Source organism: Mobula hypostoma, chromosome 10 (genome assembly GCF_963921235.1).
Source record: "Mobula hypostoma chromosome 10, sMobHyp1.1, whole genome shotgun sequence".
In the NCBI taxonomy this organism is placed as follows: domain Eukaryota; kingdom Metazoa; phylum Chordata; class Chondrichthyes; order Myliobatiformes; family Myliobatidae; genus Mobula; species Mobula hypostoma.
In genome coordinates, this window is record NC_086106.1 from 43,738,445 (window position 1) to 43,763,394 (window position 24,950).

General features: G+C 43.2%; 1 protein-coding gene across 4 annotated transcripts in view; it reads left to right on the forward strand.

Annotated features, from left to right (window-relative positions):
- The window catches only part of brwd3 (bromodomain and WD repeat domain containing 3), a 278,952-nt gene that overhangs the window by 216,974 nt on the left and 37,028 nt on the right, over positions 1-24,950 (forward strand). For 3 of the 4 annotated variants that reach the window (XM_063060431.1, XM_063060433.1, XM_063060432.1), the window contains exons 32-35: positions 1,628-1,753; positions 1,842-1,920; positions 16,643-16,690; positions 17,891-18,040. In XM_063060431.1, coding sequence (XP_062916501.1) covers positions 1,628-1,753; positions 1,842-1,920; positions 16,643-16,690; positions 17,891-18,040 — 403 coding nt within the window. Of the gene's footprint in view, positions 1-1,627; positions 1,754-1,841; positions 1,921-16,439; positions 16,531-16,642; positions 16,691-17,890; positions 18,041-24,950 lie in introns of those variants that run through there. The other variant, XM_063060434.1, reaches the window with a different exon arrangement.

The following is a 24,950-nucleotide window of genomic DNA, read 5'->3' on the forward strand; positions in this document are numbered from 1 at the left end:
CAAGTTTTGAGGAGTCAGGGTGTTAATAAATCTTTGAAATTTGCATCACCTGGCCTTTCCTAACAATGACTGTGAACAAGCCATAGCCCTAACAAGCTAATTAAGGTCTGAGACCTTGGTAAAAGTTATCTGAGAGCTCAAGTCTCTTGGGGTGCCCAAACTTTTGCATGGTGCTCCTTTCCTTTTTTCCCCCTACTCTAAAATTGTACAAAACAAAAATAGTACACTAATCTTGCTTAAAATGTTGAAAATTATGTTTCATCTTAAAACTCACTTAACTATTCACAGTAACAGAAATTTTGACCAGGGGTGCCCAAACTTTTGCATGCCACTGTAGCTGCAACATTACCTCTCAACTCTTAAACTCAATCCCATGACTGATGAAGGCCAATGCACTGTATGCCTTCTTAACCACAGAAATCTTGTTCTGTCTTCAACAGACTGGGAAGACTTGTCTGATAATACACTTTTACCTCTCAGTTCTTCTGATTGCTGGATGCTGGCTACTCCTTGCCCAGCAGTCCAGGGAGTCAGGAGCTGATGGTAGCAGCCAGACTGCTCAAAGGGAAATATCGTTGTTGAGTCATCCTCACCCTGGTGCCCCTTCACGTCACCAAGATCTGGGGTTCTGATTGGCCTTATTTCATTCCTTTGAACTGAATGGTGAAGGGACCATTTCATCCTCAAGCAAACATTCCAACGTGCAAAATCTCTTTGTCATACATCTGTCAAGGAAAGGCTGTGAGCAGGGACCCTATTCAGCGGTTACTGAGCTAGCCAGAAACATTTACTTTATTGCTAGCAACTGAGTGAGATACAAGGAAACAAGGCTTAAAGATTTATTTTGCAAAACCTTAGCAAAGCATGTCTAGGTGTGCTGGCTTGTTTTGATACTTCCTGGAATACTGGTAATGGAAGGCATTTGTCTGTCTAAAGTTGGGAAGTTCTATGAGTACCCTTTGCTTGTGTGTAGCTTACCGTTACAGTTGAGACCCTTCTAGATTATGCTACAATATAGGCAATTGGTTGCTAACCCTGTTCATTAATTTCCTAATAAGAAAAGGGAGTAACTACTGCTGGAACTACCAGTGGTGCAATGGATGATTCAACCCTATGTTATGCATGAACAAATGTCCTGTTTCTTTTTAGAGAAAAGAAGACAGAATGTTGTTCATGTAGAGTGGGTACAGAGAATGTTTCCACTTGTCCAGAGGACAATAGAAGAGCATGTTCAGAGGCCAGCAATAGAGGATTATCACGAAGAAATCCAACAGGGAATCAGAAGAAACTCCTTTGCCTTCAGCATGTTGAGCATGTGGCTCTCACTGCCACAAGAAGTGGTTGAAATGATTAAGTTCGAACTTAGGAGGAGCAAATGTGAAAAGGTTACCCTGATCAATACAGATGAGGAAGAGCTGTAGGAGACGCTTGTGGAGCACAAACACTAACATAGTTTATTTGAGGCAGATGATTCATTTTTATACTGTACATCAAATATAATCCTTTGATATTTTAAAAATTATTTCTTCTGCAATGGATTAGGGCAAGTGCTTTGTTCATTTGGTAGTTAAGTTGTAAATGCTTGAATTTATTGTAGTTATGCCACTAACTGGAATTTGAATTGCAGGACAATTTCTGGCCTCATGTGGGAAGTAAGGTACATTGAACATAATGCTAGAACATTCAATGAGCTTGGCAGTCCAATTGTGAAATCTGCAAAATTAATTACAGATGTCTTACTACAGTTTATTGGGTGAGTTAATTGCTACTAAATGCAGTTATTTCTTATAATGTTTCATATGTGCTTTGGTTTAGTATTTACTTTTGGTTTTCATTTATAGGGATCAGAGCTGCACCAATATCTTAGAATTATACGAAAAAACTAAGATAGAAGTATATAGTGGTGATGAAAATGACAAGGTAAGTATTCCTACCAAACGTTTGGATCATTAATCACACTATCATCAAGAGTTACTGTCAATATACACACATCAAAGTTGCTGGTGAACGCAGCAGGCCAGGCAGCATCTCTAAGAAGAGGTACAGTCGACGTTTCAGGCCGAGACCCTACGTCAGGACTAACTGAAGGAAGAGTTAGTAAGAGATTTGAAAGTAGGAGGGGGAGGGATGGAGCCAAGAGCTGGACAGGTGATTGGCAAAGGGGATATGAGAGGATCTTGGGACAGGAGGTCTGGGGAGAAAGACAAGGGGGGGGGAGAAACCCAGAGGATGGGCAAGGGATATAGTCAGAGGGACCGAGGGAGAAAAAGGAGAGAGAGAGAAAGAATGTGTGTATGTGAATAAATAACAGATGGGGTACAAGGGGGAGATGGGGCATTAGCGGAAGTTTGAGAAGTCAGTGTTCATGCCATCAGGTTGGAGGCTACCCAGACGGAATATAAGGTGTTGTTCCTCCAACCTGAGTGTGGCTTAATCTTTACAGTAGAAGAGGCCGTGGATAGACATGTCAGAATGGGAATGGGATGTGGAATTAAAATGTGTGGCCGCTGGGAGATCCTGCTTTCTCTGGCGGACAGAGCGTAGGTGTTCAGCAAAGCGGTCTCCCAGTCTGCGTCGGGTCTCGCCAATATATAGAAGGCCACATCGGGAGCACTGGACGCAGTATATCACCCCAGTCGACTCACAGGTGAAGTGTTGCCTCACCTGGAAGGACTGTCTGGGGCCCTGAATGGTGGTAAGGGAGGAAGTGTAAGGGCATGTGTAGCACTTGTTCCGCTTACAAGGGTAAGCGCCAGGAGGAAGATCAGTGGGGAGGGATGGGGGGGACGAATGGACAAGGGAGTCGTGTAGGGAGCGATCCCTGTGGAAAACAGGCGGGGGAGGGAAAGATGTGCTTATTGGTGGGATCCCGTTGGAGATGGCGGAAGTTACGGAGAATAATATGTTGGACCCGGAGGCTGGTGGGGTGGTAGGTGAGGACCAGGGGAACCCTATTCCTAGTGGGGTGGCAAGAGGATGGAGTGAGAGCACATGTACGTGAAGTGGGGGAGTTGCGTTTGAGAGCAGAGTTGATGGTGGAGGAAGGGAAGCCCCTTTCTTTAAAAAAGGAAGACATCTCCCTCGTCTTGGAATGAAAAGCCTCATCCTGAGAGCAGATGCGGCGAAGACGGAGGAATTGTGAGAAGGGGATGGCGTTTTTGCAAGAGATGGTGAGAAGAGGAATAGTCCAAATAGCTGTGAGAGTCAGTAGGCTTATAGTAGATATCAGTGGATAAGCTGTCTCCAGAGATAGAGACAGAAAGATCTAGAAAAGGGAGGGAGGTGTCGGAAATGGACCAGGTAAACTTGAGGGCAGGGTGAAAGTTGGAGGCAAAGTTAATAAAGTCAACGAGCTCAGCATGCGTGCAGGAAGCAGCGCCAATGCAGTCGTCGATGTAGAGAAGGAAAAGTGGGGGACAGATACCAGAATAGGCACGGAACAATATAATATAATATAATTTGCTTCCTCTAAAAACATTAATACTTGTGTTCTCAATTGCCAGGTACAACAAAAAGCAATTGTGAAATACAGGGTGATTCCCCTCTTTACATATTTTCCTGCAAAAGATCCAAAAGATGATTATTTAACATGAACATTAGTGGAGGTAACAGAACATAGTAGAAGTAAGCCATTTGGCCCCTTATGTCTGTCCTGTTTGATCATGGCTTCTTCCCTAGGTCTTGCCTCTTTTTCTGTACACGTTTTCCATCACTTTTAATTCCCTTAACCTTTCAAAATATCTATTTCCTCTTTTATACCTGCAGTAATCTAGCCTCCACAACGCTCGAGACTTGAGAATTCTACCAATTCACCACACTGAAGTTCCTATACACCTGGGTTTGAATGACTGCGTCTTTGTGACTCTGTCCCCTCTTCAAAGTTCTGCTGCTTAGCAGAAGCATATCAGCACCTACCATGCTGATTTCTAAGCCACTTGTTTCTATGCTTTTGATAGAAACTGTCCTTGAGCCTGGTGGTATACACTTTCAGGCTTTTGCATCAGCTACCCAATAGGAGAGTGAAGAAGAGAGAATGCCTGTGGGGGGTGAAGTCTTGCATTAGTGAGGCAGAGAGAAGTATAACCAGTCCAGATAGGATGCTTTCTGTGGTGCATAGATAAAAGCTGATGAGTCGACAAGGAAATGTAGAATTTCTTTAACTTCCTGAGAATGTTGAAATCTACAGCACATTACAGGCCCTTCAGCCCACAATGTTGTGCCGACCATATATTCTACTCTAGAAACTGCCTAGAATTACCTTACCTCATAGTCCTCTATTATTCTAAGCTGGAGTTGGATGAATTTAGGATTATACGGGTTACAGAGCATTTGATGACATGACTTTTGAGCAGGTTGTTACACCCAGAGTGCAGAATTCAGGGAGTAGTTGGGTGAACGCCAAGAGAAGTAAAGGGAGAATGAAGTAAGTGCAGGGTCCCCCTGTGGCCATTGCGTTCAGCAACAGGTGAAGAGTACCCTTTGGATACTGCTGAGCGGGGTGACCTATGGTGCAAGGCAACAGCAGCCAGGCCAATAGCACTGTGGTCGGCTCTGAGCCTCAGAAGGGTAAGGTGAAGTCAAGCAGAACAATAGTCATAGGGGACTCAATAATTACGGGGACAGATAGGGGATTCTGTGGCAGCAAAAGAGACACCAGGATAGTGTGTTACCTTCCAGGTGCTAGGATCCAGAATGTCTCTGAGTGATTGCAGAATATTCCTGAAGAGGAGGGTGAGTAGCTGGATGTCATGGTACATATTGGTACAAATGACATGGGCAGGAGAGGGGTGGAGGTCCTGCACAGTAAGTTTAGGGAGTTAGGAAGGAGGCTGAAGAGCAGGATCTCCAAGGTGGTCATCTCCAGCATGAGCTAGTGAGGGTCAGAACAGGAAGATAGTGCCGATGAATGAGTGGCTGAGGAGACGGTGCAGGGGGCAGGGTTTCAAGTTCTTGAATCATTGGAACCTTTTCTGGGGAAGGGGTGACCTGTAGAAGTGGGACGAGTTGCACCTGAACTGGAGGGGAACCAATATCCTGGGAGGGAGGTTTGCTAATGCTTTTGAGGAGGGTTTAAACCAGATTTGCAAGGGGGTGGGAACCAAAGTGAAGAAGCAGAGAATGGGGTGGTTGGTACACAAATAGTGACAGCTTGTAGGGAGGTTATGAGGAAGGATTGACAAATGATCGAGCAAAGAAGCACTCAGCCAAATGTTTTGAGTTGTGTCTATTTTAATGCAAGGAGTATCATGAGTGTGCTGGGTGCATGGAATGCACTGCCAGTGAAGATGGTAGAGGCAGATACAAAAGGGTCTTTAAAGAGGCTCTTAGATAGGTAAATGGAGCTTCGAAAAATAGAGGGCTATGTGGTAGGGAAATTCTAGGCAGCTTCCAGAATAGGTTACATGGTCGGCATAACATTGTGGGCTGAAGGGCCTGTAATGGGCTGAAGATTTTCTATGTTTCCTTGTTCCTATCTAAGAGTCTCTTAAAAGAGCCTATCGTATCTGCCTCTACCACTGTCACTGGCAGTGCATTCCACGCACTCACCACTCTCTGCATGAAAAACTTACCTCTGACGTCCCCCCATACCTACTTCAGGCACCTTAAAACTATGCCCCCTCGTGTTAGCCATTTCAGCCCTGGGAAAAAGCCTCCTGCTATCCACACGATCAATGCCTCCTATTATTTTTTAACCTCTATCAGGTCACCTCTCATCCTCCGTGCTCCATGTAGAAAAGGCCAAGTTCACTCAACCTATTTTCATAAGGCATGCTCTCCAAGTCCAGGCAACATCCTTGTGAATCTCCTCTGCACCCTTTCTATAGTTTCTACATCCTTCCTGTAGTGAGCTGACCAGAACTGAACACAGTACTCCAAATGGGGTCTGACCAAGGTCTTATCTGTAACGTTATCTCACGGCTCTCGAGCTCAGTTCCACGGTTGATGAAGGCCACCATACATCTTCTTAACAACACTGTCAACCTGCGCAGCAGCTTTGAGTGTCCTTTGGTTCTGGACCCCAAGATCTTTCAGATCATCCACACTGCCAAGAGTCTTAACATTAATAGTATATTTTGTCTTCAAATTTGTGCTACCAAAATGAACCAGGAAGTAGAGGTGAGCTTTCTTGGTCATGATATAAACATGATTTGATCAGACATTTGGTGATGTTCACTCTTGAAGCTTTCATTCCCCTGAACCTGAACATCATTGATGTATAAAGTATAAAGTATGTACAGAAGAATGTGCACTGCCCACCTGTCTGAAGTCAATGATCAGCTCTTTTATCATGTTAACATTGAAGGAAAGGTTGTGTAGATGCAAATTTATTTCTGTGCTATATAACTCTATTAAACTAACCCATACTTTGTGACCATTTATGCTTTGGCCTATGCAGAAGCAACATTTTGTATGCCTATAAACTATTTCCATTCATATATGCTGCACTGATGCTGTGCTTGATTAACAAAGTACCTCAGTTATGAAAAGAGGTTAGAAAAGGTTGTACTTGCATTGGAACAGAGAAAGTTGAGAGGATATTTTTTTAAAAAGATGAAAATTTCAAGAAAGAATTCCTTATGTCGAGTGAATCAATAACTAACAAGTTTTTTTAAAAGATTTTTAAGTTTTTGGTAAAAGGTTTAGAGGAGAAATGAGTTGAAATCTTTTATTACCTTTCACATCCTGTAATGACGTTGGGAAAATCTTTAAGTCGACTAAGGCTGATGTATACTTCTAAAATTTAAGCTAATTACCATAGTATTGATTTATGCTAAAGTATTAATTATTCTTTGTAACAAGTCTATAAGCTGTTAACTAAAGCTGTCCTTGGTTGCTGTTCCAGACACCATTCATCTATATCAGTATTCAGAATACTTCTCATTGCACCATGACTAAAGAACTTGTATTGACTCAGTAGACATACAGTGCTTTTGTTGTGTTTTGCAAGCAAGTTAAGTAAGGATTGCTGCAAGTTTTAAGTAGCTTCTTTGTATATGTGACTGGACATGCAAAATATCTGCACATTATATAACACGAGATTTTGCAAATCTGAAAATCCAGAATAACACGCAAAAAATACTGGGGTCTGCTTTGACGGGCACCTTTGCTCTGTTTGCAACAGACAGGATTTCCTGGTGGCCATCCATTTTAATATTACTTTCCATTCGCATTCCGACATGTTGGCCCATAGCCTCCTCTGCTGCCGCAATGAGGTCACTCTCAAGTTGGAGGAGCAACAAACCCCTCGTATTCTGTCTGGGTAGCCCCTAACCTGATGGCATGAACATAGATTTTTGTAACTTCCAGTAATTTCTTCCCCAGTCCCCCTTCTCTCTTTCTGTTCCTGATTCTGGCTCACCGCTCACTGCTTCCTGTCTCATCACCTTCCTCCGTTGCCCCTCCTGCCACTAGTGTGACTAATATTCTTAATTAAAGGAGGAGGGTTGGTGTTACTAATCAGGGAAAATGTCACGGCAGTGCTCAGTCAGGGTAGGCTGGAGAACTTGTCTAGTGAGGCTCTATGGATGGAAATGAGGAATAAGAAAGGTATGACCACATTAATGGGGCTGTATTACAGACCACCCAACAATCTGCGGTATTTAGAGGAACAAAGTTGTAGAGAGAACACGGACAAGAAATATAAGACTGTGATAGTAGGTGATCTTAACTTTCCACTTATTGACTGGGGCTCCCATACTGTGAAAGGCCTAGATGGGATAGAGTTTGTCATATGTGTTCAAGAAAGTTTCCGGAATCAGTACATTGAAGTACCATTGAGAGAGAGTGCGATATTTGATCTCCTGTTAGGGAATGAGACAGGGAATGTGACAGAAGTTTGTGCAGGGGAACGCTTTGCATCTAGTGATCATAATGCCCTACTAGATCTGGTATTAGGTAATGAACCGGGTCAGTTCACAGATCTCTCAGTGGGTGAGCACCTGGGGGACAGTGACCACCGCTCCCTGGCCTTTAGCATTATCATGGAAAAGGATAGAATCAGAGAGGACAGGAAAATTTTTAATTGGGGAAGGGCAAATTATGAGGCTATAAGGCTAGAACTTGTGAGTGTGAATTGGGATGATGTTTTTGCAGCGAAATGTACTATGGACATCTGGTCGATGTTTAGGGATCTCTTGCAGGATGTTAGGGATAAATTTGTCCTGGTGAAGAAGATAAAGAATGGTAGGATGAAGGAACCCAGGGTGACAAGTGAGGCAGCACACATGAGGTTCAGGAAGCAAGGATCAGATGGGTCTATTGAAGAATATAGGGTAGCAAGAAAGGAGCTTAAGAAGGGGCTGAGAAGAGGAAGAAGGGGGCATGAGAAGGCCTTGGTGAGTAGGGTAAAGGAAAACCCCAAGGCATTCTTCAATTATGTGAAGAACAAAAGGATGACAGGAGTGAAGGTAGGACCGATTAGAGATAAAGGTGGGAAGATGTGCCTGGAGGTTGTGGAAGTGAGCGAGGTCCTCAATGAATACTTCTCTTGGGTATTCACCAATGAGAGGGAACTTGATGACGGTGAGGACAATATGAGTGAGATTAATGTTCTGGAGCATGTTGATTTTAAGGGAGAGAAGGTGTTGGAGTTGTTAAAATACATTAGGACGAATAAGTCCCCGGGGCCTGATGGAATGTTCCCCAAGCTGCCCCACGAGGCGAGGGAAGAGATTGCTGAGCCTCTGGCTAGGATCTTTATGTCCTCGTCGTCCATGGGAATGGTACTGGAGGTTTGGAGGGAGGCGAATGTTGTCCCCTTGTTCAAGAAAGGTAGTAAGGATAGTCTGAGTAATTATAGACCAGTGACCCTTACGTCTGTGGTGGGGAAAGCTGTTAGAAAAGATTCTTAGAGACGGGGTCTGTGGGCATTTAGAGAATCATGGTCTGATCAGGGACAGTCAGCTTGGCTTTGTGAAGGGCAGATCGTGTCTAACAAGCCTGATAGAGTTCTTTGAGGAGGTGACCAGGCATATAGATGAGGGTAGTGCAGTGGATGTGATCTACATGGATTTTAGTAAGGCATTTGACAAGGTTCCACACGGTAGGCTTATTCAGAAAGTCAGAAGGCATGGGATCCAGGGAAGTTTGGCCAGGTGGATTCAGAATAGGCTTGCCTGCAGAAGGCAGAGGGTCATGGTGGAGGGAGTACATTCGGATTGGAGGATTGTGACTAGTGGTGTTCCACAAGGATCTGTTCTGGGACCTCTACTTTTCGTGATTTTCATTCACGACCTGGATATGGGGGTAGAAGGGTGGATTGGCAAGTTTGCAGAGGACACAAAGGTTGATGGTGTTGTAAATAGTGTAGAGGATTGTCGAAGATTGTAAAGAGACATTGATAGGATGCAGAAGTGGGCTGAGAAGTTGCAGATGGAGTTCAACCCGGATAAGTGTGAGGTGGTACACCTTGGAAGGACAAACTCTAAGGCAGAGTACAAAGTAAATGGCATGATACTTGGTAGTGTGGAAGAGCAGAGGGATCTGGGGGTACATGTCCACAGATCCCTGAAAGTTGCCTCACAGGTAGATAGGGTAGTTAAGAAAGCTTATGGGGTGTTAGCTTTCGTAAATTGAGGGATAGAGTTTAAGAGTCGCAATGTAATGACGCAGCTTGATAAAACTCTGGTTAGGCCACACTTGGAGTACTGTGTCCAGTTCTGGTCGCCTCACTATAGGAAGGATGTGGAAGCATTGGAAAGGGTACAGAGGAAATTTACCAGGATGCTGCCTGGTTTAGAGAGTATGGATTATGATCAAAGATTAAGGGAGCTAGGGCTTTACTCTTTGGAGAGAAGGAGGATGAGAGGAGACATGATAGAGGTATACAAGATATTAAGAGGAATCGACAGAGTGGATAGCCAGCGCCTCGTCCCCAGGGCACCACTGTTCACCACAAGAGGACATGGCTTTAAGGTAAGGGGTGAGAAGTTCAAGGGGGATATTAGAGGAAGGTTTTTTACTCAGAGAGTGGTTGGTGAGTGGAATGCACTGCCTGAGTCAGTGGTGGTGGCAGATACACTAGTGAAATTTAAGAGACTACTAGACAAGTATATGGAGGAATTTAAGGTGAGGTTTGTATGGGAGGCAGGGTTTGAGGGTCGGCACAACATTGTGGGCCAAAGGGCCTATAATGTGCTGTACTATTCTATGTTCTATGTTCTATAATGCCGTTAGTTTCAAAGTACGGAAAAGGATAGATCTGGTTCACAGGTTGAGATTCTAAATTGGAAAAAGGCCAATCTTGACGTTATCAGAAAGGATCTGGGAAGTTTGGATTGGGACAGGCAGTTTTCTGCCAAAGGTGTACTTGGTAAGTGGGAGACCTTCAAAAATGTCATTTTGAGTGAACAAAGCTTGTATGTGCTCATCAGAATAAAAGGCGAAAATAACAGATATAGGGAGTCTTGGTTTTCGAGAGATATTGAGGTCCTAGTTCAGAAAAAAAAAAGAGATGCATAATATTTATAAGTAGGTAGGAACAGATGAGGTACTGATGGAGTATAAGAGATGCAAGAGAGCACTTAAGAAAGAAATTAGCATAGAGTTACCCTATGGAGAAAAGGTGAACGAGAACACCGAGGGATTCTATAGCAAAAGGATCACAAAGGACAAAATTGGTCATCGGGAAAATCAGAATGGAAATCTTATGCATGGGACAAAAAAGGTGGAGGAGATCTTAAATGGATATTTTGCATCTGTATTTACTCAGGAGATGGACACAGAATCTGGAAGTGAGGTCATGGATTACAAAGGAGGAAATATTTGCTGTCTTGAGGAAAATTAGGGTGGATAAATTCCCAGGTCCTGACCAGGTGTTCGCTTGGACTATGTGGGAGGCAAGTGCAGAAATTACAGGGGCCCTAGCAGAGATATTTAAATCATCCTTAACGGCAGGTGAGGTACTAGAGGATGGGAGGATAGCTAATGTTCCACTGTTCAAAAAGAGCTCTAAAAATAAACCAGGAAATTATAGGCTGTTGAGTCTGACATCAGTTGTTGGAAAGTTATTGGAAGGTATTCTAAGGGACCAGATATACTGTGTAAGTATTTGGATTGACATGGACTGATTAAGAATAGTCAGCATGGCTCATGCATGGTAGGTCATGTCTAACCTATCTTTGAGTTTTTCAAGGAAGTTACCAGGAATGTTAATGAAAGCAAGCATGGTTATCTACATGGTCAAGTATTTGACAAGGTCCTTCATGGGAGGTTGGTCAAGAAGGTTCAGTCGCTGGACATTCAAGATGAGGTAGTAAATTGGATTAGACATTGGCTTTGTAGGAGAAGCCAGAGTGTAGTCGTAGATGGTTTCCACTGACTGAGGCCTGTGACTAGTGGAGTGCAGCATAGGTAGATGTCAGGTCCATTGTTGTTTGTCATCTATATCAATAATCTGAGTGATAAGTTAGTTAACTGCGTCACCAACTTTGCAGATGACACCAAGATTGGGGGTGTAGTAGACAGTGAGAAAGACTATTTGAGCTTGCAGAGGGGTCTGGACCCTGGCCTCCCGTCCCATGATCCTCTCATATCCCTTTTGCCAATCAACTGTCCAGCTCTTGGTTCCATCCCTCCCCCTCCTGTCTTCTCCTATCATTTTGGATCTCCCCCTCCCCCTCCCACTTTCAAATCTCTTACTTGCTCTTCTTTCAGTTAGTCCTGACAAAGGGTCTTGTCCCGAAACTTTGACTGTACCTCTTCCTATAGATGCTGCCTGGCCTGCGTTCACCAGCAACTTTTATGTGTGTTGCTGGAGAATGGCAGATGGAATCTAATGTAGACTGTGTAAGGTGTTGCATTTCAGTAGGCCCAGCCGGGGTAGGTCTTATATAGAGAACGGTAAGACACTGAGGAGTGTGGTAGAACAAAGGGATCTGAGAATACCGGTCCATAATCATTGAAAGTGGCAGCACGGGTAGATACAGTAGGGTTGTAAAGAAAGCTTCTGGCATATTGGTCTTCATAAATCATGTTGAAGTTGTGTAAGATGTTCGTGGGGCCTAATTCAGAATATTGTGTGCAGTTTTGGTCACCAACTTAGAGGAAAAACATAAATAATGTTGAAAGAATACAGAGAAAATTTAGAAGGGTGTTGCCAAAAGTGGAGGTCCTAAGTAATTAAGGAAAGATTGAATAGGCTAGGACTTTATTCTTTGGAATGTGGAAGATTGAGGGGAGATATGATAGAGGTATACAAAATTATGAGGGTTATAGGTGGGGTAAATGCAAGCAGGCTTTTCCCACTGAGGTTGGGTGGGACTACAACTAGAGGTCATGGGTTAAGGGTAATAAGTGAAAAGTTTAAGCGGAACATGAGGGAAAAGTTCTTCACTAAGAGGATCGTGAGAGTATGATATGAACTGTCATTGCAGGTGGTACATTGGAGCTCGATTTCAGTGTTCAAGAAAAGTTTGGATAAATTCATGGCAGTGGTATGAAGGGCTATGATCTAGGTGCACGTTGATGGGAGTAGATTAAATGGTTGGGCATGGACTAGATGGGCCGAAGGGTCTATTTCTGTAGTATACTTTTTCATGTTTCTATAACTCCTCCTTCCCTTTCTCTCATTGTCCACTCTCCTCTCCTGTGAGGTTCCTCCTCCTTCAACAGTACTTGGAGCTATGATGTTGTGGCCATTGCAGAGACTTGGATGGCTCAGGGCAGGAATGGTTACTTAGAGTGTCAGGCTTTAGATGTTTCAGAAAGGACAGTGAGGGAGGCAGAAGAGGTGAGGGTGTGGCACTGCTGATCAGAGATAGTATCACTGCTGCAGAAAAGGAGGAAGTCATGGAGGGATTGTCTACTGAGTCTCTGTGGGTGGAAGTTCGAAACAGGAAGGGGTCAATAACTCTTCTGGGTGTTTTTATAAACCACCCAATAGTTAACAGGGACATTGAGGAGCTGATGAGGAGAAAGATTCTGGAAAGGTGCAATGATAACAGGGTTGTCGTGGTGGGAGATTTTAATTTCCCGAATATTGATTGGCATCTCCCTACAGCAAGAGGTTTCGATGGGGTGGAGTTTGTTAGGTGTGTTCAGGAAGGTTTCCTGACACAATATGTAGATAGGCCTAAAAGAGGAGAGGCTGTACTTGATCTGGAGTTGGGAAATGAACCTGGTCAGGTGTCAGGTCTCTCAGTGGGAGGGCATTTTGGAGATCGTGATCACAATTCTATCTTCTTTACCATAGCATTAGAGAGGGACAGGAACAGACAAGTTAGGAAAGCGTTTAATTGGAGTAAGGGGAAATATGAGCTATCAGGCAGGAACTTGGAAGCATAAATTGGGAACATTTGTTCTCAGGGAAATGTACGGCAGAAATGTGCCAAATGTTCAGGGGATATTTGCTTAGCGATTTGCATAGGTACGTTCCCATGAAACAGGGAAAGGATGGTAGGATATAGGAACCGTGGTATGTGTACAAAGGCTGTTGAAAATCTAGTCAAGAAGAAAAGAAAATCTTACAAAAGGATAGAAACATAGAAAAAGATCTGACAGCACAATACAGGCCTTACGGCCCACAATGCTGTGTCAAACGTTTACTTACTTTAGAAATTACCTAGGGTTACAAATAGCCCTCTATTTCAAAAAACAAGGTAATGATAGAGATCAAGAAGATTATAAGGCTAGCAGGAAGGAGCTTAGGAATGAAATTAGGAAGGCCAAGAGGGACCATGAGAAGGCCTTGGCGAGCAGGATTAAGGAAAACCCCAAGGCGTTCTACAAATATGTGAAGACCCAGAGGATAAGGTGTGAGAGAATAGGACCAATCCAGTGTGACAGTTGAAATGTGTGTATGGAACCATAAGAGATAGCTGAGATTCTTAATGAGGTACTTGCTTTAGTATTCACTATGGAAAAGGATCTTGGCGATTGTAGAGATGTCTGAAAAGGTTGAGCATATAGGCATTAAGAAAGAGGATGTGCTGGAGCTTTTGGAAAGCATCAAATGGGATAAGTCTCCGGGAACGGACAACATATACCCCAGGCTACTATGGGAAGCGAGGGAGGAGATTGCTGAGCCTCTGGCAATAATTTTTGCATCATCAATGAGGACGGGAGAGGTTTCAGAGGATTAGGGAGTTGCAGATGTTGTTCCCTTATTCAAGAAAGGGAGTAGAGATAGCCCAGGAAATTATAGACCAGTGAGTCTTACCTCAGTGGGTGGTAAGTTGATGGAAGATCCTAAGAGGCAGGGTTTATGAGCATTTGGAGAGGCATAATATGATTAGGAGTAGTCAGCATGGCTTTGTCATAGGCAGGTCGTGCTTTACGAGCCTGATTGAATTTTTTGAGGATGTGACGAAACACATTGATGAAGGTAGAGCAGTAGATGTAGTGTATATGGATTTTAGCAAGGCATTTGATAAGGTACTCCATGCAAAGCTTATTGAGAAAGTAAGGAAGCATGGGATCCAGGGGGACATTGCTTTGCCGATCCAGAACTGGCTTGCCCACAGAAGGCAAGGAGTGGTTGTAGACAGGTCATGGAGGACAGTAATCAGTGGTGTGCCTCAGGGATCTGTTCTGGGACTCCTTCTCTTCATGAATTTTATAAATGACCTGGAAGAGGAAATGGAGGGATGGGTTAGTTAAATTTGCTGATGGCACAAAGTTTGGGGGTGTTGTGGATTGTATGGAGGGCTGTCAGAGGTTACATTGGGACATCGATAGGATGCAAGACTGGGCTGAGAATTGGTAGATAGAGTTCAACCCAGATAAATGTGAGGTGGTTCATTTTGGTCCGTCAAATATGATGGCAAAATATGGTATTAATGGTAAGATATTTGGCAACGTGGAGGATCAGAGGGATCATGGGGTCCGAGTCCATAGGACACTCAAAGCTGCTGCACAGGTTGACTCTGTGGTTAAGAAGTCATACAGTGCATTGACCTTCATCAACCGTGGGATTGAGTTTTAAGAGCCGGGGGTTAATGTTACAGCTATGTAGGACTCTGGTCAGATTCCACTTGGAGTACTGTGTTCAGTTTTAGTCACCTCACTACAGCAAGGATGTGGAAACTATATAGAAAGGGTGCAGAGGAGACTTATCTAGTTGCCTAGTTTGGGGAGCATGCCTTACGAGAATAGGTTGAGTGAACTTGGCCTTTTCTCCTTGGAGTGACGGAGGATGAGAAGTGACCTTATAGAGGTGTATAAGATGATGAGAGGCATTGATAACGTGGATAGTCAGAGGCTTTTTCCCAGGGCTGAAATGGCTATTATGAGAGGGCACAGTTTTATGGTGCTTGGAGGTAGGTACAGAGGAGATGTCAGGGGTAAGTTTTTTTACGCAGAGAGTGGTGAGTGTGTGGAATGGGCTTACGGTGTTGGTGGTGGAGGCAGATACAATAGGGTCTTTTTAGAGACTCCTGGATAGGTACAGGGAGTTCAGAAAAACAGAGGGCTATTGGTAACCTTGGATAATTTCTAAACTAAGTATATGTTCGGCACAGCGTTGTGGGCCGAAGGGCCTGTATTGTGCTGTAGTTTTTCTCTGCTTCTATGTTTCTAAGACTTTATAGTCATAGTCATACTTTATTGATCCCAGGGGAAATTGGTTTTCGTTACAGTTGCACCATAAATAATAAATAGTAATAAAATCATAAATAGTTAAATAGTAATATGTAAATTATGCCAGTAAATTATGAAATAAGTCCAGGACCAGCCTATTGGCTCAGGGTGTCTGACCCTCCAAGGGAGGAGTTGTAAAGTTTGATGGCCACAGGCAGGAATGACTTTCTATGACGCTCTGTGTTGCATCTCGGTGGAATGAATCTCTGGCTGACTGTACTCCTGTGCCCACCCAGTACATTATGTAGTGGATGGGAGACATTGTCCAAGGTGGCATGCAACTTAGACACCACCGTGAGAGAGTCCAGTTCCATCCCCACAACATCATCGGCCTTCAGAATGAGTTTGTTGGTTCTGTTGGTGTCTGCTACCCTCAGCCCGCTGCCCCAGCACACAACAGCAAACATGATAGCACTGGCCACCACAGACTCGTAGAACATCCTCAACATCGTCCGGCAGATGTTCAAGGACCTCAGTATCCTCAGGAAATAGAGACGGCTCTGACCCTTCTTGTAGACAGCCTCAGTGTTCTTTGACCAGTCCAGTTTATTGTCAATTAGTATCCCCAGGTATTTGTAATCCTCCACCATGTCCACACTGACCCCCTGGATGGAAACAGGGGTCACCGGTACCTTAGCTCTCCTCAGGTCTACCAACAGCTCCTTAGTCTTTTTCTTTTTCTTTTTCACCTATCACCTCTCAGCTTATCACTTCATCCTTCTTCTCACTCGCCTTCACCTATCACCTGCCAACTTGTACTCTTTCCCCTCGCTTCACTTCTTAATCTAACTTGTTGCCCCTTCCTTTCCAGTCCTGATGAAAGTTGTATGCCTGAAACATGGACTGTTTATTCCTCTCCATAGATGCTGCCTGACCTGCTGAGTTTTCCCAGCATTTTGTGTGTGTTACTTTGCACATTATTTGACTGCAGCAAGTCACATACAGCTACTTGCAGTTAAGTGACAAATATAGTTTTCAAAACATGCCTGAATAAATTTATTTGTGAAATATTAAAATGTTAACCTTGAGTTATTTAGATTGTCAATTTATTTTTAAATATAATTAGGTTTCAGAGTTGGATTCTGATGCTCCTGGGACCTCCTCAGACACAATAGTGAGTGTACAAATGCAAGTTTTAAAAAATACTTTCTTGCATTATTTTACTATTTTATTAGACTGTCTTTCTTTCATTTAAGTTCATGTATTTCTTATATAAGAATACAGAGGATTCCAGTTATTGGAACACATGGGTCTAGTATATTTTGGCGGAATTTAGTGGCTGCCTCAAATTGCCAAAGTTTCATGCAGATAGTTAAAAAGGTATAAAAAAAAACAGGCAAGCTACTGTTTAATTGAGTTACAAATTATGTAATTAAATGAAATACGGAACAAATTAGAACATTATCTACAGTACTGTAAAACTTTTATTAGTTTCTATTGACGGAGGAATTCGTCCAATGTACATTGCCATATTTTTTGATTGACTGTAAATGAACAAAATTAGTGTGGATAACTAGTGTAGATAATGGACAGCCTTCATTCTGTGTTTTCGATAATTGCATCTTCCTCAAGTTGATTGTCGATACCTTCAACTTCTTCATAGTTCCTAACTTTTTGAAGTAGTGAAATCATTTCATTTTCACTCACAGCCATTCTGGCATCTCCAAGCCTGAATTCCTGAAACTGCAGTGAGCAAAACAATTCTAAGTTGTTTTACTGTGTATTTCTTGCCAACTATCGGTATTTTTCTGAACACAGGCATACGCAACTGAGGCTATTTTAAAAACCAAGCCATGCAAGTGTACAACTGACACTAGTTAGAAATTGTTCATCAACAGTCTCCTGTCCGAATTAAGTGGTGTAGTCTCCCAAATAAAGGAAGGGAATCCCAGCTATTTTTCTCAATTAGTTTTTGTTATAAGTGTTGCCAATTAACCAATGGCCCAATTAACTGGAGTCCACTGTACTCTTAAGCTCTGGGATAATTCATTAATCTATGCTTGTGGGAATGGTTGAGTGTTTGAGACCTATAGCATTGTGGCATTATGCTTGGAATGAAGAATAACATATTCACTCTCTAAAACTTGCAACTTGTGTGGTGATGCTGCTGATTTTTCTCCATTTTCTATGCCTTATTCTGAAGCTATTTTATGTTATAATTGGTAAAGAGGCAGAGGTAATTTTTCTGCACCATCCTTTTCCCAAGATGATGCATATTCAAATACAACATCTTGTGTCCTATTTAACTGTATTAATTCAATGCCAACATTTTCCCCTGCTCAAAATAATTGTTTTTAATTGATTTTTTTTACAGTGTCGGCTCCCAAGGCAGTTGAATAGAAGACCACCATTAAACATTGATGTGAATGCTTGGAAGGAACAATGTAGGGAGTTTCTGAATCTTGTATTTCAGTGTGAAGATTCTGAACCTTTTAGACAGCCAGTGGACCTCTTCGCCTATCCTGTATGTTGTACACTGATTTAAAAAAATGTTTTTTTAAGCTATTTTGGGATTACTGTTGATCATCAATCAGCAGGATAGCCACAAATTCAGGGTGTAATAACCCTTTCCTTTGCAGAGCAGTGCACTTTTTAAACCTGCTTCTTAAGATCTATGTGGACTTGTTAATGTGATTTTAATTTTTACTGTTAAGTTTAATTAAAGAAACAAAACATTACTTGGCAAAATTCTAATTAGTTAGTTAATCTCGGCCAGATGAATGAGTCAAATGCAATAGCAGAGTTAAAAAGTAGTGATTTTGATTGAGGTAAAAAAAAAGTTCATGACAGCTGATGTTGCCCACTTATTTGGATGGGTACATTGATATTTGTATGAAGTATTCACTCTAATTCATATCAGTGTTAAATCTATTTACCTAAAATGAGCATAAAAATCTAAGGTAATTTTCACAGCAAACTGGAATGAAATTCTATGCAATGGAGCCTTATTGCTTTAATTTTGATTATAGTTTGAGTCCAGATTCAGGTTGTATTTATAACATTTCTGCATCTGGAGCAAAGAACATAGAAAAGTACAAAACAGGAACAGGTATAGACCATGATATTAGTCCAAACTAATCCCATCTGCCTGCATATCACCTATGACCCTCCATTTCCTGCCTGTTCATGTCTGTTTAAATCCCTCTTAAAGCTTGCTTTTGTATCTCCTTCCACCACTTCCTCCGACAGCACATTCTAAGCACCCATCATTTTTTGGGTAAAATGAAACTTTGCCTTATAAATCTCCTTTCAGCTATGCCCCTTTTACTTCAAAGTTATGCCCTCTTGTATTTGATATTTCCATTCTGGGGAAAATCTGCTGGTCTATTCTATCAGACAGAGCAGCAGAATTATGTAATTTGGTCCATTGAGTCCATTCTGCCATTCCATCATGGTTGACTTATTTTCTCTCGCAACCCCATTCTTCTGCCTTCTCCCTGTAACCTTTGACACCCTTACTAATCAACAACCTACCAACCTCCACTTCAGGCCATTTAGTCCATTGAGTCTGCTCCGCCATTCCATTATGGCTGATTCCGGATCCCGCTTAACCCCATATACCTGCCTTCTTGCCATATCCTGACCAATCTGGAAATTATCAACTTCCGCTTTAATATACCCACGGACTTGGCCTCCACCGCAGTCTGTGGCAGAGCATTCCATAGATTCACCACTCTCTGGCTAAAAAAAATTCCTCCTTTCCTCTGTTCTAAAAGGTCACCCCTCAATTTTGAGGCTATGCCCCCACCATAGGAAACATCCTCTCCACATCCACCTTATCTAGTCCTTCCAACATTTGGTAGGTTTTGATGAGATCATCCACATTCTTCTAAATTCCAGTGGGTACCAGCCCAAAGCCGCCAAACACTCCTCATATGTTAACTCCTTCATTCCTGGAATCATACTAGTGAACCCCCTTTGGAGTCTGTCCAATGGCAATACATGCTTTCTTGGATTTGGGACCCAAAACTGTTGACAATACTCTTAAGTGATGCCTCACTAATGTCTTATAAAGGTTTAGCATTATATCCTTGCTCTTATATTCTATTCCCCTTGAAATAAATGCCAACATTGCTTTTGCCTTCTTTACCACAGACTCAAATGTCCTCTATGTCTAGGACTTTCAACATTCAGTTGTTTTCAATGAGATCTCCCCTTCCCCCATTCTTCTATACTCCACCAAATACAGGCTAAGTGCTATCAAACTCTCTGCAAAGTTTCTTTGGGACCTTCTAAAATGCCAGCACATAATTTCTTAGATATGGGGCCCAAAACCTGCTCACAATACTCCAACTATGGTCTGACCAAATCCTCAATTCCTCTCGTAATTTTATATACAGTGGATTTTGGTTAATTAGGACATAGTGTGTAGAAACATAGAAAACCTAGAGCACAATACAGGCCCTTCGGCCCACAGAGTTGTGTGGAACATGTCCCTACCTTAGAAATTACCAGGCTTACCTATAGCCCTCTATTTTATTAAGCTCCATGTACCTATCTAAAAGGCTCTTCAAAGACCCTATTGTATCTGCCTCCACCACCGTTGCCGGCAGCCCATTCCACGCACTCACCACTCTCTGAGTTAAAAAACTTACCCCTGGCATCTCCTCTATACCTACTCCCCCGCACCTTAAACCTGTGTCCTCTTGTGGCAACCATTTCAGCCTTGGGAAAATGCTTCTGACTAGCCACATGATCAATGCCTGTGATCATCTTATACACTATTGGGGAGAGTACATTTTGGCCCATTTAAGCAGCTGCCCAATTAGCCAGTTTCATGGAAATAATTAAAAGGCATATCAAAGACAAACTGCCGTTTAACTGAGTAACAAATTGTGGATTTACTGTAAATGATATGCAAAACAAATTAGAACACCAACACTACGAGTATCTTAAAACTTTCTATTAGTTCCTAATAGTATTGATTCAGGACATTTACAAGGACAGGTGTGTAAAAAGGGCCCTTAGGATCATTGAGGACTCAAGCCATCCCAACTACAATCTATTCCAGCTGCTACTATCCGGGAAACGGTACCGTAGCTTAAAAGCCAGGATTAACAGGCTCCAAGACAGCTTCTTCCACCAGGTCATCAGACTGATGAACTCATGCTGACTTGAGTGTACTCTATGTAGCCCCCCTGGCCAGCCTCAAGGTCGCTCGGCTTGCTGTCGTCTAGGGAAACAGCCCTCGGCCCCGCCAAACTAGGTAATTAGTTTGTGTGGATGCTGTGTGATGTACCCCACCCTGCCCAAATAACAGACAATACACCAGATATGATTAAATGATTTACAGTTTATAGATACTACTGGAACTATATAATTAATAGAGAATAAAATATAAAAGGAAAATAAAAGGCGCCACACTTATCAAAGTTCAATCTCTTCATGCACGAACAGTTGGAGCTCAGGACCCTTCTTCTTCACCCTGCAACCCCTCGGACCACCTCGACAGGCTGCCTGGGACCAACAACGGTGGTCAACCAGATGCTCCACACGAGTCTGTCTTCGTCTTCTCTCCCGCCTTCTCCCCCAAAACCCCGCGCATACAATATCTTACAGATACACCAAAAACATAACAACTATCCCAATTGGTTCATAACATCTTATTATCGGTAACGTGATTCAACAAACAGCTAGCGGAGGGACTTTCTCAACATTTAACATAACAAAGAAGCATTCCCAAGTATAACATAACAAAGAAGCCATTTTAATTAGCCTACGCAGTAACATAAGAGACGAAACCCCCTTACACTCCCCCCCCACCAAATAAAGTCATGTCCTCATGACTTCTAAATAACTCGCCAACCAGTCCTGCAGACACACAGCACACACATACACAGATACACACAGTGATAGTGCTCCCCAAACAGTGGACCTTACGCCCGTCCCACGGGCACTACATAGGCCAACCTATCTGGGAGCTTCTTAACCCTCGGAGACCTCTGTACCCCCTCACCTAAACCCAAAAGGCTCAGACACTACTAGGGATACCTCGGGCCGGCTTGCCAACTCATCTCTCACTCAGGCCACCATTACAGCTTGGAGCTCCCTGTCCCGTGTCTGGGGCCCCGCTTCTTTTCCTTCCCGATCCTGCTGTAACTCAGACTGCCCACAGCTAGCCCTCCCCACTACACCTGACTCAGTGGGAGAAGGGCCAAAGGTCTCTTCCTCAATCACGGGGAAGGTAGCGAGAGGCAGCATGTACCACATATCCAGCACATCATCCTTCGAATCTGTATTCTTCCTCATTCCCTTGATCGGTAGCTGTTGTTTAAGTTTCTCCAAACTGAAACATTTAGCCGGGGCTACCCCTTCAGCCTCCTGCAGTCGAGACGTCAGCTTCTTCGGGGACTCCTTCAACTCTCGCCACAGCTTCAGCAGTTCTGACTCCGGGTTCTTGGCCATCTCAATCTGGGACGCAGTTACCCCACCGGTTTCTTCCACCCTGACCTGAAAAGCAGCAGTTAAAGGATGTTCAGCCTGCATTTTTTTCTTCCTGAGGACGTCTTCCAGGTCAACTTTCAGTTTTTTCACTTCATTTAATCTGTCGATAGTCATCGTCAGGTTCCTTTCAAGCGTCCGCCTCCCTTTTCCGAGATCTGTCCTCCATTTCTTCATCTCCTCGGGAGTGTAGTCAAACTCCCCTCCCTGGGCTCTCGGTTTTCTGTTGGCCTTCGTCAGAACGGTGTAAGTGAACTTGACAGCTCTAACACCAGCATGCCTACTTAAACTTTCAACCAATCCCTGTCGCTCTCCCTCAACCGAGCACTGCCACTCATCTAACAACTGAGAGATCTGCTCTTCCCACGTCTTGCACGCCTCTGTCCCTGTTGAGGTGGGCACTATCCCAAGGGCCAGGCGGAGCCTGCCAGAGCTAGAACATTTATTCGCACACACTACCTCCAAATCAGACCACTCTTTCCTCTCTCTCCCAACAGCATGGACAGCCCCAAGTGCCACCTCCAACTCGTCAATGGCAGCCTGAACTCGAACAAAGTCTGCACCCACCATGCATACAGCAATAACCAGCAAATAACCCACAGAGACACACATTACAGATTTAAACAGGGCACCCACGCAGCATACCAGTAGCCCCAATCCCGGACGAGCCCCCACAATGTAGCCCCCCTGGCCAGCCTCAGGGTCGCTCAGCTCGCTGTCGTCTAGGGAAACAGCCCTCGGCCCCGCCAAACTAGGTAATTAGTTTCTGTGGATGCTGTGTGATGTACCCCACCCCGCCCAAATAACAGACAATAAACCAGATATGATTAAATGATTTACAATTTATAGATACTACTGGAACTATATAATTAATAGAGAATAAAATATAAAAGGAAAATAAAAGGCGCCACACTTATCAAAGTTCAATCTCTTCATGCGCAAACAGTTGGAGCTCAGGACCCTTCTTCTTCACCCTGCGATCCCTCGGACCACCTTGACCGGCCGCCTGGGACCAACAACGGTGGTCGACCAGACACTCCACAGGAGTCTATCTCCGTCTCCGTCTCCTCTCCTCACCAGACGCCCTGCTCGGGGTCCAACCCCGTTAGCGGACCTCACAGCACCTGGTCCATCCTCCCTCTCTCTCTCTCTCTCCCGCCTTCTCCCCCAAAACCCCGCGCATACAATATCTTACAGATGCACCAAAAATATAACAACTATCCCAATTGGCTCATAACATCTTCTTATCAGTAATGTGATTCAACAAACTGCTAGCGGGAGGACTTTCTCAACATTTAACATAACAAAGAAGCATTCCCAAGTATAACATAACAAAGAAGCCATTTTAGTTAGCCTACATAGTAACATAAAAGACGAAACCCCCTTACATCTATATTACATTGACTGTTCTATTTATTATAAATTATTATAAATTACTATGATTGCACATTGCACATTTAGATGGAGACATAACGTAAAGATTTTTTCTCCTCATATATGTGAAGGATGTAAGAAATAAAGTCAATTCAATTCAATTCAGAAGAAATCATCGCTGCTGTGCCCTTGTAACTGAAGGAACAAAATCATCGCAGGAGCCTTGTGCAGATATTGGACTAGCTTTATTGCCTTCCTCCATAAAGTCAGAATAAACAAATAAAATGATCAAAAATCACTGCTTTTTGAATCTGCATCCATCAGCCCAAATAGATAACATCACACATACACACGCAACTGACAGTCCTGCTGAAGGGTGTTAGCCCATAACATCGATTGTGTACTCTTTTCCATAGATGCTGCCTGACCTGCTGATGTGTGTGCATTATGCATTTAGCATTATGTGTGTGTTGCTTGTATTTCCAGCATCTGCAGATTTTTATCTTTTTTGCTATTTAAGAACTGTTCGTTCCATCATGTCGAATGCATTTCTGATATTTCCAAGTCTGAATGTGTGAAACAACGATACTGAGCAAAAAAATTCTGAATTGTCTGACTGACTACTTATTTAATCACCGATTTTTGATCACAGACACAACTGATGCAATTTAAAAACTGTTCACTCTATAGTGTGCAGTTTTAGTCACTGAGATAAATAAGATGTAAATAAAGTTGAAGGTGTACAGAGAAAGTTTACAAGGATGAGTTGTAAGGAACGATTGAATAGGTTAGGACTTTATTCCTTGGAACATAGAAGACTGCGAGGAGATTTGAGAGAGGGGTAGAAATAGGGAAATGCAAGCAGGCTTCTTTCCCCTGAGGTTGGGTGGCACTACAACTAGAGGTCATGGGTTAAGGGTGAAAGGTGAGAAGTTTAAAGGGAAGGAGGAGAAACGTCTTCACTCAGAGGGTTGTGTGCGAGTGGAATGAGCTGCCAGTGAAAGTGTGCGTGCAAACTCGATTTCAACATTGAAGAGAAGTTTAGATGGATACCTGGATGGTAATGGTATGGAGGGCTATGGTCTCAGTGCAGGTTGATGAGACAAGGCAGTTGTCTCAGCACAGACTAGATAGACTGAAGGGTCTATCTCTGTGTAATACTTATCTGACTATAAGCATGATGTAGAGGCTAATGTCCACTCAAGTGTGCAGGACTGACAGAAGTTAGAAATTTTTACACTACGCTGGAGGAACTCAGCAGGTCGGGCAGCATCAGTGGAAATGATGAGTTGACTCATCGTTTCCACTGATGCTGCCCGACCTGCTGAGTTCCTCCAGCGTACTGTACGTGTTGCTTTGATCCCAGCATCTGCAGATTATTTTGTATTTGCAAGTTAGAAATTGTTTGGCAATAGTCTTCTGTTACTACGCCGCTGTTAAGCAGCATAATAAATGGAGGGAATCATGTCTATTTTCTCTATTTGCTTTGTTCTTTTAGTTGTCCCAAATAAGTGGCTGTCCCAATTAACTGATTGTCCAATTAACCAGAATCCACTGTA